The 14,400-nt window shown below is 45.8% G+C and overlaps 1 protein-coding gene across 1 annotated transcript in view; it reads left to right on the top strand.

Moving 5' to 3' along the window:
- Nucleotides 1-1,084: 1,084 nt before the first annotated feature.
- The window catches only part of WDR31 (WD repeat domain 31), an 898,065-nt gene continuing 884,749 nt past the window's right edge, over nt 1,085-14,400 (top strand). The window contains exon 1 of the mRNA XM_044058602.1: nt 1,085-1,225. Coding sequence (XP_043914537.1) covers nt 1,141-1,225 — 85 coding nt within the window. The 5' untranslated portion in view covers nt 1,085-1,140. The remainder of the gene's footprint in view (nt 1,226-14,400) is intronic.

Raw genomic sequence — 14,400 nt, 5'->3', positions numbered from 1 at the left:
TGTTTTTTAGTCAGCTTAGCCCAAGCTGCTTGTCAATCTGGGTACGTGGTAGGTGTCCTGAAGCTTTGGAAGCTGGCTAGCTGTATAGCCTTGGCAGGTTATAACCCATACAGCTAAGGCTGCTGCAGCAGTGATCATTTGAACATCTATTGTAATGGTAATTTCACCTTACGCAGCTGTGTTTTACCTGACCCTGTAGCATAAGCGGATGAATCCCTGGGTACAACACAGATGATTTAAGCTTTGTTAAAGGCAAGGGTGCTAGAGGGGCTAGGCAGGGAGGATGAGAATGTGTGGCTGGAAATAGCTCAGCCATCATGGGTGCACATGGAGATGACATTGTTTTTCTGTATTGGTGACATCTGCTGGAGAGCAGATATATAACCACCCTTAAAAAGCCCAGCAATGCTTGCTCTTCAAATGCAGGGACTCCATCAGTAGTAGATGTGTATCTCACATTGCCATCTCAGATGATTCTGGCCAACTCCCTACCACCTGACCCTTGCATATAAGGTGGGGTAGGGCTAGTGAGGTCAGACCTAGGAATAAAAGAACTGTATGGCTTTTGCCCATGTGAGGGATCTTAGTCCACAATGAGGATACTAATGATCCTCTTGGGAAGGAAAGAAATTGGTCAGAGGGCTATTTATAAGCCTGACTGGAACCCAGTGTGTCCCAGTATGGGAAGTTCGAATTAGTGTTCCTGTCCTGCAGAAGGAATGAATGGGTCAGTTGGTTGAAGGCTGGGGATACCTTTGGGTCAGTTGTAGAGGTACTGGGGATTTTAAAAAAAAATGGAAATTGAAGACAACAGTGATGGCTTGCTGGATGTCATGAAGGTGCCCAAGAATTGCCACTACTTCAGGGGTACTCATTTAAGGAAAGGATTAATATAATACAACAAGAGGAAGGCTTGTGGTTGTTAACACCTTTATTCATTGACAAGCAGATGACCTTGTCTTTATGGGTTTCAGATAGATTTTTCAGTTACAGTGGTTACATTTGTGTGTATACGTGTTTTGAGTAACTACCTTGCAATGCTTGGCTTTTGAGAGCTTTAGCACAGTTTTGTCTTTATAGGTAACCTGTGTATTTGGATCAGAGAGAGTCTTCAGTGCATCTCGTGACAAGAGAGTAACAATGTGGAAAGTAGACCATAGTCCAGAAGCAGCACAAGAGTTTGCTGGTCACAGTCTGGTGGTGACTGGCCTAGCTGTAAGTCCAGGTAAGAAGGTGAAAACAGTTCAGCTTAGTTATTTTTAAAACAGCATGCAACGTTCAGCGCATCTGTTGTTTTTTTCCTACAGAAGAGTTAGATTTTATTTAAAATATAATCTGAAGTAGTTTACTTGATTTGATCTTCAACCTGTGGGTTCCAGATCTGTATCAGATCCGAGCCGGCAGTTTCTCTAGCATCTGCTTCGAGCTCCAATCTCATCCCTTTCCACATAATACACCTCCACTAGCTTCCAACCCCCAGATCTCGTTTGCCACGGCTAGGCATAAACATCGTAATCTTGAGCTTTCTTGAGTGTTTTTGAGTGTAGTTTGTCAGTGTATGTTCCCTCTCTTTCTCCCCTCGCTGGAGCGTCGAGTATTAGTTTTTTTGTGTGTAGTTTAGTCAGTTAGTTAGTGTATAAGGTTTAGGTTTTTTTGTGTAGTTTAGTCAGTTGGTGTATAATTGTCTCCCCCCCCCCCCCACAGCGTTGTGTGTGCCTTCTGAGAGTGTGGTAAGTGAGTCTGCGTAGAAAATAGACTTTTCTAAGAATTTTTGTGCGAGAGGACATGGCTGATCCTAAGCCAGTCTTTAAGAGGTGCATTGAGTGTGGCCACAAATTGTCACCCGCTGATGGCCACACTCTTTGCGTGATGTGTTTGGGTGTAGCCCATTTAAATACTGATTGTGCCATTTGCACGGATTTCAACCCACGTGCCATTAAGGGCAGACATGCCAAGTTAGCCTTGAAAGGCCTTTTACCTACCACGCAGGCGTCTGCCTCCTCTACTGCTTTGGTCACAGCAGTTGCTGTGGTTGCCTCTCCTTCGTTTCTTGTCCTTCCTTCTTCTCCCTCCCAGGCTGGGACTCACCCTCCTACTTCTATGCCTGTGGAAGCGGAGCGCAGAAAAGGCAGTGAGGAGAGAGAGCACCAGACAGAGAAATGCAAGAGGTCCCCAGACCTTTCAGCATCAGGAATTCCCGCCAAGAGTCAGTCTAGGCACTGTGACTCCCTCTGCTCCAATCTCCCAGATTCTCCGTGGAGCCAGAGGAGCCACGACCACCATTTAGGGCCTCAGTTCCTCGACGGCCAGGTCAGAGTCTGTGGCCTTGTCGTGGTCCACCCGAAGCCCTTCCAAAGTCGACATGGATAAAATGATGAGGAGTTTCATTCGTACACAAATCCAGATGGAAGACTTGACAGCCTCCCCTCCCTGTGGAGGGGGAGGGGGCTCGCTTCCTTTCTTCATTCCAATTTCTCCTTCTCCGATCCGAACTCCGGGTTCGGAGTAAATAGTTCTGAGGATGACCTTATATAGGGGGTCTGCGCTGATATTACCTGTCTCCTTGATGCCGGCAGCTGCCTGGAGCGTGTTGGATCTGACTAGTTTGGATCCGAGTGGCTCTCGGATCCCAAGCCTTGGTGTCGGATTCGAGGGAGTGGAACTTTTTCCATCGCCTCCGATGTTGTCAGGCCAAGTCCCCCCCCGCGTTGGTCCGTATACTTCGGGCCTGTCTCCGATTCTCACGTCGGATCCAGGTAGAGCTGTTTCCTTACTGGTGGCCCAGGAAGCATGTTCTCCCTCTGTGCTTGATATGGTAGCAAGGATTCTCTCCAATGGAACGACATCCTTGACTATTTCCTCAGACTTCTCATTGACTCCCTCAGCTTTGTGTGTGAATACCATCATTTTACCTGAGAGCCAGCCTGTGCTCGAAGAGCCCCACGTGTTTCCCCCTGAGGAACAAGTGGCTTGCGAGTTCCTCCTGGAGAGCCCCACCGGAGACATGCCTTGCAAGCATACGTGCATTAGGAGGCACTTGGACTCCCCCGAGTCCCTCACTGAGGACACTGATTTGGATGATGAGGAAGGTTCCCCCAGATCGCCTCCCGAGGATGTCTCCTTTGGAGACATCATTGAAATCCTACGCCAACGAGGAGGTTGGTCTGCCCCGAAACCTTCCGTGGACGAATCCATGTTCATGGAGGCTTTCGGCACGCCCCATCTTCTTCCTGGGTGTCCCCTCTCGCAGATCCCCTGGTGGACCTGGTCACCTCACGGGCTTGGAAGGAGCGGGACACCATGGAACCAATCCCAAAACGCCCAGACAAAATTTTGAGGTGCCCGCTGACAGACCAGCGTGGAATAAAGTGGCCCCCGTAGACACTATGGTGGTAGCAGCAGCCACCAAAAAGGAACTAGCCCAGGAAAGTTACTCAGTTCGTCCCCCTGACCAAGAGTCTAGGATGATGGACCGCTTAGGGAAACAGGTTTATGTGTCAACGACCTTTTCCATCATGGTACTGAACTATCTGGCCCACGTTACTAGATTGCAGTGTGACATGGTAAAGGAACTGACTGAGTCTCCCCCAAAGTCCATGTCGCAGGAGGACAGAGACACGTTCTCCACGAGGATAGCCAATTTGACACCGGTTTCCAACGTGTCCTTGCAACTCCTTTCACATGCTACTGAAGGAGTGGCTAAGGCAGCTGTGTCTGGCGTGTCCATGAGGCGTAACACCTGGCTCAGATTATGTCAGTTCATGGAACCCTTCAAGGCATCTTTTGCGAACGCTCCTTATGACGGTTTTACCTTTTTTTGGTAAGACTGTCTGAGACAACTTATGCCGTCGTAATCCGCTTCTCAAACCTTCAATGATCCTTTTCCTGGAATCAGAGAGGGCAAAAGAAGATGTGGTAACAGAAGTCTCAAAATTCCTGGGACAGTCAGGACTCTTCTTCCTCTAGAGGCAGAGGGGGACAGGATAGACGCCGGCCCAGAGGCAGAGGTGATACGAGGAATTTTGGGTCTCGATAACCATTCTCGGACAGGCCCACGTAGCAACCCTGAGAGGGGCCCCGACTGCTCTACTCTGGAGGCAGTCGGGGGTCGATTGTCATTGCATCTGGCGGCATGAGAGTCTGTAACATCAGACCGCTGGGTGCTTCATATAATTTCCAGAGAATACTCAGTCCCGTTTGTGGTTCCTCCCAAACTTCTCAAACACCCCATGTACGTACCACCCGTGCAAAGGGAGGCAGCAGCACTGGAAATTTCCAAGCTGCTAGAGAAACAAGCCATCGAACCCCCCCCCCCCCCAGATCATTCTGGATCAGGCATCTACTCCATGTTCTTTTTGGTGCCAAAGAAAACAGGGGACGGCTCATTCTGGGCCTATCTACCCTGAACCTGTCAGTTGCCAAAGAAAAGTTCCGGATGGTCACCTTACAGTCCATCATGCCGTACCTTCAAGAGAACGATTGGATGTGCTTGTTCTACCTCCAGGATGCCTACTATCACATAAAGATGCACAGAAGCTCCAGGAGGTTCCTCCGCTTCCGGCTAGGAATCAATCATTTTGAGCCCTACCCTTTGGTCTCACCACAGCCCTCAGGGTGTTCACCAAAGTGATGGCAGTAGTAGTGGTTCACCTGAGGCTTCAGGGGATAGGTCTACCCTTACTTGGACAATAGGCTCCTTATTGTTTCCACCAAACATTTACTTTATCACACCATGGATTATTTCCTAAAGCTTACCCTCCACTTAGGGATTACAATCAACACATCCAGATCTGTTCCGAATCCTGTCAAGGTGATAGACTACATAGGGGCATGGACAGACACACTAAAGTCAAAAATCTTCCTGACCGTGGAGAGAATGCGAAACCTAAGGATGCATGTTACCTTCATCTCCTGTTCTCACCTTCCCTCTGCAGAATCGGTTTTGATGGCCCTAGGCTCTATGGAAGTGACCATAATGCTTCTCGTATGTGCTTGGTTACACATGTGAGTAGTTCAGTGGACTCTAGCTGTGCAATGGTCCCTGTTGGGTCTTCTTTTGTCACATGCAATACACCTCAGTCGAGTCTGCAGGTCGACCCTTCTTTGGTGGATGAATTCTCTGGAAATTCTGTAGGTATGACCTTTTGTTCCAGCCGCTGTCCAAGCTGCAGTGACCACGGATGCCTCTCAACTTGGGTGGGGGGGCATTGTCCGGGCAGGACAGTCCAAGGTCTGTGTTCCCTTGTCGAGACCAGTTTGCATATAAACGTTCTGGAGATGGGGGTGGTCCTTTTGGCACTGCAGGCCCTTCATGCCTTTCTTCCTCTGGGAACCATTGCAATTCAGTCAGACAACATGTCAGCGGTCTGCTATGTCAGCAAACAGGGAGTTACCAGATCTTACCCCCTTTGTCGTGAGGCTATGAGAGTTTGGGAATGGGCGGTCTCCACCGGTCACTTTCTGACAGCAACACACATTCTGGGATGGTCCAACATCCTAGCGGACAGGTTAAGTTTGACTATACTGATGCCTTACGAGTAGTCTCTGAATCCTTCAGTAGCGGAGCAGATCTTTCTGGAGTGGGGTCTGCCTTGCTGTGATCTCTTCGCATCTCCTTCCAACGCGAAGTGCAGTGAGATGTTCTTCCTGTTTCACTGTTGCAGTCATTACATTTGGGTAATCTGCTGGCAGGTTGCCCTCAGTCGGCCTGATTAACAAAGTCTTGGGTCCTGCGTCGGTTGCTGTCCCTTCTTCCAGGACGTCAGGTCGTCAGGGGTATAAAACATGGAGCCGATGCCATTACATCAGTCTTTCTTGCCGTGCAGTGCCCGAAGCAGAAGCAGTTCGCAAGTGCTGGTCAGCCGACTCCTGAAATTTTCGTTTTTGAGTTTCAGAACCGAAGTCTTCAACTAAAAGCCAAGTACCCAATTATGGAAACTTTTTCTTGCTCCTTACCGATGTCAGTAAAAGTTAATAATTGCATTACTTGTGGGAAGCAAATACCTCATAAAGATTTTCATTTGTACTGTATTCCTTGCCTAGGCCCTGACCACGACATACCTTACTGTCGGTTTTGTGCTTTATTTAATCAGTGCATTATCCGTTGTTGGTACATTTTTGCTTCTAAATATTTCGGTTCTCTGTTTAATTATCCAGAAATGACATTGGTTACCCATCCGACTACCGGAATACCGAAAAAGCGCAAAGAAAAAGACAGAGACAGGCCGTTGAGGTCCAAAACTGCCGACGACTCTTCTCCTAAGTCAGTCGCCGGTACTCAGTGAGGCGCTTTTGCAGCCTCTGATACCCGCTACTTCTGATTCGCATGCCTCTACTGAGACCCATTTGGAGTCCGGTATGCCGCGAGATGCTTCACCTATGGAACCTGCGGATGTCTCTACCTTGGATGGGTCCGGAGCCGCTGAGCAGGCACCGGCTTCTGAGGATGTATTCAGGCCTGCAGACTTGCATATTAAACCAACTCCACCTTCAATACTAAGGCCTAATTCTTGATCTATGTCTAAAAACCCAACACCCAGGTCACATGTTCAGGCCCCTATGCCTAAAACACAAATGATCAAAATGGCTGAAGATTTAATTTCTGTAATCAGGGGTAGTCAACCCCCCCCCCCCCCTTCTAAGAAGCCTAGGGCTGAGCTTGAATATGAATCTTCTGAACAGGACTCTTGTTTCTTCTGACTCTTCTAATGACCTGGATTTGCCCATACCTACTTATGAGGATTCTGATGCAGAGAATTCCATTCCTTCTGCCCCCCCGAGGTCTTTTCTTTTGGGGAAACTTTACATACCTTAAGGGAGCATTTCCACTGGGAAAGTCAGGAATTTTCTGAATCTCAAAAGAGACTTAGGGATTTCCTTTTTCTTCCTCGGTATAGGCCTTTCGCTATACCTCCTGTACTAGACATTGATGATGATGTGTTTTCGGAATCCAGTATGACCCCTGATTCCCTACCTCCGGCTCCTAGTAAACCAGACAGATACTACAGGGTTCCCGAGTCCCACACATTCCTTTTCAAAAATCCTGTTGCGAACCCAGAAACCATTTCTCAGGAGCCCAAGGGCATTAAGGCTTCTACTGCTAAAAATCCTACCCCTTCTGATAGAGACTCCAGGGCACTGGATAGATGGCGTAGAAAGGTTTATACTTCTACAACCTTGGCAATCAGGGATTTAAACTGTCAATTTCATATGCTAAAATATCAACAGCATATCATGGGACTGCTTAAACAGAAAATTATGTTGATTTCTGACTTTGTGGAAAATAAAGATTTACAGGATTTATTGCATTCAGCTGAACAAATTGGAAAACATACATTGCAATGTGGTTTTGATTCTTTAGAGGCTTCTTACAGGGCTGTTGTTACTGGGTCTGTGCTTAGAAGGCATGCTTGGCTTAAGGAGCAATCTCTGCCTGATCATGTTAAAGCAAAATTGTTGGATGCTCCTTTGCATCAGGACCGTCTGTTTGGCAATAAGGCTGAAGAAGTTCTAAAAAAAGATGGAAGATATAGCTAAATCTATACAAACTGTGAAAGATTTCTTTCAAGTGCAACCTCCAAGATTTAGTAGGCACTGGCCTACTAAGAACTGGTTCTTTCCAGCTCCTTCCAGATCTACTCAAGCCAAACCCAGAAGCACCAAAAGCACCAGGTTTCAGTCCCAAGGGACTCTCAGAACTAAACAATGGGGTGCTTCCACTTCCAAATCTGGAAATAACAAGATACCACCCTATGGTAAACAGTCTCAATGACTTTCCTTTAGAATTACCAAGCACCTCTCAGCTGTCCCTTTCGGGGGGAAATTTGCTCTTTATGCAAAAAATTGACAACTTATAACCCAGGACAAATGGGTTTTAAATATAGTGTCCCAAGGATACAGATTTCATTTCCACAAGTTGCCAACTCCAAATGGGTGGCCAGACCTGCCCCCTAATCAGTGGGCAGAGGCTCAGAAACAAGTACTTTCCCTCCTAAACATGGGGGCTATTCAACTAGTACCAGAAGAGGAAAAGGGACAAGGTTTCTATTCCAGGCTTTTCAAAGACAAATCCTGGAGTCCAATTCTGGACCTGTCTACTCTAAACACCTTTCAGGATTACCCAAAATTAAAGATGCTGACTCTTCACCAGTTACTTCCCATGCTAGACAAGGATGCCTGTTTGGCAACTCTAGATTTAAAAGAGGCTTACCTGCATATCCCAATCAGGGAATCTTGCAGAAGATACCTACACTTCAAAGCAGGCTACTTGCATTTTCAGTTCTCTGCACTGCCCTTTGGCTTGTCTGCTGCGCCCAGGGTATTCACAAAGATCCTGGCTCCAGTAATTGCATTTTGCAGGCAAAGAAATATTCAGATATATCCATACCTGGACGATTGTCTAATTCAGGCAGAAATCTAGGCCATACTTTTAAAACATCTGGCATTTGTAAAAAGGGTTCTAACTTGTCTAGGGTACACCATAAACGAAAAGAAATCACAACTGGTACCCTCAAAAAATTACATTCCTGGGTGCAAGCTTGAATACAACTGCCCAGATGGCTTTCCTCACACCAGGAAAGCAAATTCATTTGGTGACTTACTTCAAACAGGTGGCCACAAAAACCCTGCTGTCTGCAAGACAAATACTGCAAGCCTTGGGGTTCATGGCCTCTTGCATTCTTCTAATTCCATATGCAAGACTGCATATGAAGAAACTTCAGTGGTACTTAAAAAGTTCATGGAGTCAACATTGTCACAGCCTGGAAACAATGATTCCTATCATACCTTGCCTACGCCTGGAGTTCCTATGGTGGGCAGAGGCCTGCCACCAAAACAAGGGACTGCCATTCACACCACCCCCTGCCGCCCGAATCCTAACTACAGACACATCAGACTATGCATGGGGGGCTCATCTGGCAGGGAAGTGCATTCAGGGCAAATGGAGCCCAATCAAATGCCCATACATTTCAATCAGAAAGAAATGCTAGCTGTACAGCATGCTCTGACAGCTTTCAAGGACTACCTTCATCCAGGACAACTAATGGTAAAGACGGACAACACCATGGTTATGTGGTACATAAACAAGCAGGGAGGTGCACATTCCTACCCCCTCTGCAGAATAGCCACGGCATTGTGGAACACGGCTTTTAGCTACCAAGTTCAACTACAAGCTCAATTCCTGCCAGGAAAGCTGAATATTCTGGCAGACGAGCTAAGCAGAAAATTCATGGACCCACACGAATGGAAACTGGAACCATGGATTTTCAATATGTTGACAAGCAAATGGGGGAGCCCAGACGTAGATCTTTTTCCCTCACCCCAGAACTACCAGTTGGACAAATTTTGCACAAGAACTCCTCAGAAAAAAAGCCTGGAAGGTGGATGCTCTGTCCTTCAGCTGGAAAAACCTATCAGTCTATGCCTTTCCCCCTTTGCCTCTGCTCTCCAAAGTTCTGCTAAAAGTCAAACAGGACAAACCAAAAATGATTTAGATTGCTCCAGACTGGCCAAGCCAAAACTGGTACCCACTCCTGCGCAGTGTCACAAATTTCTCCATGGCACCTGCCTCAGACACCTTTCTTACTGTCTCAGCAGGAGAACCAAATCCTGCACCCTCAGCTCCCAACATTGAATCTTGCAGCTTGGCAAATCACTTAAATTCCCCCTTAGCATCCCTCAGCAAACCTGTGATGGATGTCATCTTGGAGGCGAGAAGACTTAGTACTAGAAAATCTTATGCTGACAAATGGAAAATATTCTGTGCCTGGAAAAATCTTATGCTGACAAATGGAAAAGATTCTGTGCCTGGAATCTGTCTCAAGGGATGAGCACAGCAGCACCCAATTTACCTCAGATTTTGCAATACTTAACTGAGATGCTTCACAAGGGCCTGTCTTTTTCTTCCATTAAAATCCATGCCTCAGCCATTTCAGCTCATTACAACACAGAACCTCCCCTCTTCTCTCATCCTCTGCTCAATCAGTACCTCAGGGGGGCCAGATACTTGAGATCACCCAGGAGAGCTCCAACCCCTGCCTGGGACCTTAACTTTGTATTGGAGAAACTCACTCTACCTCCTTTCGAGCCAGCTGCTACTGCAGGCTTAAAATTTCTTTCTTGGAAAACAGTTTTCCTTTTAGCAATCACTTCAGCTAGAAGGATATCTGAATTGCAGGCCCTTATGACAGTGGAGCCTTTCATCATCTTTCATGCGGACAGGGTGTCACTCAGGGGCAATCCATCCTTCATGCCCAAGGTGGTATCCACTGTGGCTCTTAATCAGTCCATTCATTTGCCAACTTTATTTCCCAATCCACTGAACAAGGGGGAGCGGATTCTGCATTCATTGGATGTACACTGACAACTTTGATTCTATTTGGACAGGACAAAATCTTGATGAAAATCTGAACAACTGCTGGTAGCATTTGCTGCAGGGGCAGAGGCGAAGGCTATTTCAAAACAAACCATTTCTAAATGGATAAGCCATTGCATTCATTTCTGCTATAAGCACCATGGAAAACCTATCCCCCAGGGGATCAGATCTCATTCCACCAGGGATGCATCTACTTCTGCAGCCTTTTTAGAGGTGTTCCTACCGGGGATATTCTAGAAGCTGCTACCTGGAGTTCAGTTCATACATTCACCAAGCATTGTCACTTACCAATTTTCTCTAAATCCAGAGCTGGCTTTGCCACTGCTGTCTTGCAGGGCCTTATAGCTGGTCCTAATGCTGTATAAATCCATTCTCCCAACCATAGCTTTGGGAATCTACCCAAATGTAATGACTGCAACAGTGAAACATGAAGAACATAGTACAGTTGTATACACTTACCATAAATGTAGATGTTCGAGTGCATTCACTGTTGCAGTTCTGGTTACCCTCCAGCCCCCTGTTTTTCTCTTACTATACCTCTACTTTTTTTTACTATGCTTAAAAGCCTTTTTGGTGTATTTGCTTTTGGTTGGAGGTATATTTTTTGTGTTTTTAATTATATATTTTTTGCTCCCCATTTGGGAGGCACCTGACATCTGGGGCAAGAAAAGCTGATGTAATGGTGTCGGCTGCATGTTTTATACCTCTGACGACCTGACGTCATGGAAGAAGGGACAGCAACCGACGCAGGACCCAAGACTTTGTTAATCAGGCCGACTGAGGGCAACCTGCCAGCAGATTACCCAAATGTAATGACTGCAATAGTGAATACACTCGAACATCTGCATTTATGGTAAGTGTACACAACTGTACTTTCTTTGCTCTGAAACCCTAGCCGGGGAGTCCCCCAGAGACGCAATAGTCCATGCTTGGCGTCCCTTTCTTCTGTATGCTTATTCCCCTGTACCCCTTATTCTGAAGTTTCTACAGAAAACTTGCCATCTGGGGAGCAAAGTGATCCTAATTGCCCTGTTTTGGCCTCGCCGGGTATGGTTTCCCTTTCTTTGGTCTCATCTTCTGGCTCCACCTTGGATCTTGGATCCCATTCAGGGTCTCATTCCACATCCCTCGGGGGTTCCTCATCCGAGTCTGGACAGTTTGAAGCTGATGGCTTGGCTGCTCCAGTTCCCCTAATTGCTAGGACTCCTGGATTTTCTTCTTCAGTCAGGTCTATTCTAGTGGCAGCTCATAAGTCGCCCACCAGGAAGGTTCATCTTAGCAAATGGAAATGTTTTTCCTTTTGGGCATCTCAAAGCCCTTTCATGGCTCCTGTTTCAGCTATTCTCAATTTTCTTGCAAGTATTTTTCAACAAGGAGCTAGCTCTTCTACTATCAAAGTTCATTTAGCTGCCATCTCTCATTTTCATGTGGGCGAGAATTCTGCTTCTCTACCCTCTTCCAGACTGTGTAAAGCTTTTATTAAAGGTACTTTCCTATCACGCCCTCTGATCAAAGATCCTATTCCCCCATGGGACCTTACTGTGGTTCTTCAAGTGTTGGTCGCTCTGCCATTTGAACCTGCAGCAACTACGGATCTTAGGTTTTTGTCTTGGAAATCAGCATTTCTAGTGGCTATCTCCTCTGCTAAGAGGGTTTCTGAACTGCAAGCGCTGTCTATTAAAGTTCCATACATGATTTTCCATAAGGACAGGATTTCCCTTCGTACCAATCCTTCCTTTCTTCCAAAAGTAGCATCACAGGTTAACATCAATCAAACTATTAATTTACCTGTTTTTTTTTTTCAAATTTTGCTAATAAAATGGAATACAGACTTCACTTGTTGGATGTTCGTAGACAGTTATTTCTGTTTACACAGGACTAGAACCTTTCGTAAATCTGATCAGTTGTTTGTGTCCTTCTTTAAACCCTTTTTGGGTAAACCTATCTCCAAGGTCACCATCGCTAGGTGGATCTCCTTGTGCATCCTTCAGGTCTATAAGGATAAAGGTTTGTCTCCTCCGGGTCAGGTGAAAGCTCATTCGACTAGGTCAATGGCTACTTCTGCAGCCGTTTGGTCGAGAGTCTCATTGGATGATATTTATTCTGCAGCTACTTGGTCCTCATCTCATACCTTTATTTCTCACTATAAATTGGATGTGATTTCTCGAAGGAAAGCATCCTTTGGTTCCGCGGTGCTCTGAAATATTCTTCCATGAGGGCCACCCAGATATTTAGTAGCTGGGGACTCTGTCCCACAGGTTGAAGATCAAATGAAGTAAACTACTTCAGATAAAGAAGTTATGTTCTCACCATAATGTTCCATCTGAGTGGTTCCACTTCATTTGTCTTCAACCGTTCCTCCTTCCTTTCCCCTGGCTTCACCATATGGACAGCCTGTTTGGCTGATGTTTTAGGTGCGTAAGGTGTTTTTTCAGGTCGGGTTCTTAATATAAGTGGCAGCAAACTTGATCTGGGGGTTGGAAGGTAATGGAGGTGTATTATGGGTAAGGGAAGGAGGTTGGAGCTCAGAGCAGATGCTAGTGAAATTTCATGTTCGGATCCGATACAGATCCGGAACCCACAGGTTGAAGACAAATGAAGTAGAACGACTCAGATGGAACGTTATGGTGAGTACGTAACTTCTTTTTACTGTCTTTGAATTTTTTTCTTGGTCATAATGCTGAAACAACTCTGAGAAAGAGCTTAATTCACTTTTTCATGAGCTTTGCTTAAAAGTAGATGCTTTGGGAAGAAAAATAAAATGGAAACAGATGTCCTGTGGAAAACAAATCATGAAAGACAGAATGTCCAGCATACAATAAACAAAAGTCTGAGTCTGGGACTTTGTGGTGTTCATTATATTTCCTAAGGAATGAAAAACTGGAGAACAGACTACTGTGATTTTACTATCATTGTAAGTGTCGCTAAGGGCCAGTTTTTATAGTGCCTTGACCTCTTGCAGCCTCTAGTTCGCTGCAGCCAAGGAGAAGTATGTGGATGCACTTTAGAAATTGATATTAGATTGAACGGAAGTGGCCAGATTGGGTAATGGGAAGGGAATTCCATGATCATATGAAAGCTTTATTTGGGGATATATTGGTTTAGGCTGCTTAAATTAAGCATTGAATCCAGTGTTGTCTGTTTTCATCCGGTTTGACGTATGGGACATCAGATCTGACTGGATCCAGCTTCTGCACACAATTTGAAGCTTCCACAGTTCCAGGGCTCTGGCTCCTCCTCTACTCATAATTCTCTAAACTTCAGTCTAATAACCCAGCTGCTTGAAGTCTTCGGACGTGTTTTTGAGGGGTCTTGTATGCTTTGCTTTTTTTCTGCTGGAATTCTTTGTAAAAAAAGTTGTAAAACTTTTGTTGCTGCCACTTCATTACTGAGAGAGAGAGAGAGAGAAATTTTTTGGATAGTTTGTACAGTGCATTAACGTTAAGGTGGCTTGTTAATCTTTACTGTGTTATTTGGTAGTTAAGATAGAGCGTGCAGTTTTGAATAATTATGTCTGAGTCTCAAAAATTTAAAAACTGCACAGAGTGCGAGCATAAGTTGCATCCTCAGGATCCCATACTTTATGAGTATATTGTTTGGACGTTTCCGATTTATACGCAGAATATTCCTTGTGCACTTCCTTCAGTGCTAGAGCTTTGCACGCCTCTTGTGACAAGTTGGTGGAAAGGGGTCTCCTCCCTCCATAGACAGGGACCTTGACTTCTGGGCCTTCCTCTTCTACTTCCCCTGCTAAGAAACAAGACAAGGTTAGATCTTTTGAAAAGCCCTCAAACAAGAATAGAGAAAGAGAAAGAAAGAGAAAGAAATGGAAAAGGACAAATCCAGTGTTGTCTTTTTTCGTCTGATTCAAGATGTGGGTAGTCGGATCTGATTGGATCCGACCTTGGCACATTGTGCCAAAGCATTTGATCCATGAACTCTGACTTTTTCCCTACCCACAATTCCCTGTCCTGCCTAAGCCGTCCCATATGTTTGCCGCCTGTGAAAGCCAGATGTGTGACCCGAGA

Source organism: Protopterus annectens, chromosome 16.part0 (assembly GCF_019279795.1).
Source record: "Protopterus annectens isolate FY-2018-M chromosome 16.part0, PAN1.0, whole genome shotgun sequence".
Taxonomy (NCBI): domain Eukaryota; kingdom Metazoa; phylum Chordata; order Ceratodontiformes; family Protopteridae; genus Protopterus; species Protopterus annectens.
Note: the sequence above shows the minus strand (reverse complement) of the source record. Positions and strands in the feature narration are given on the sequence as shown.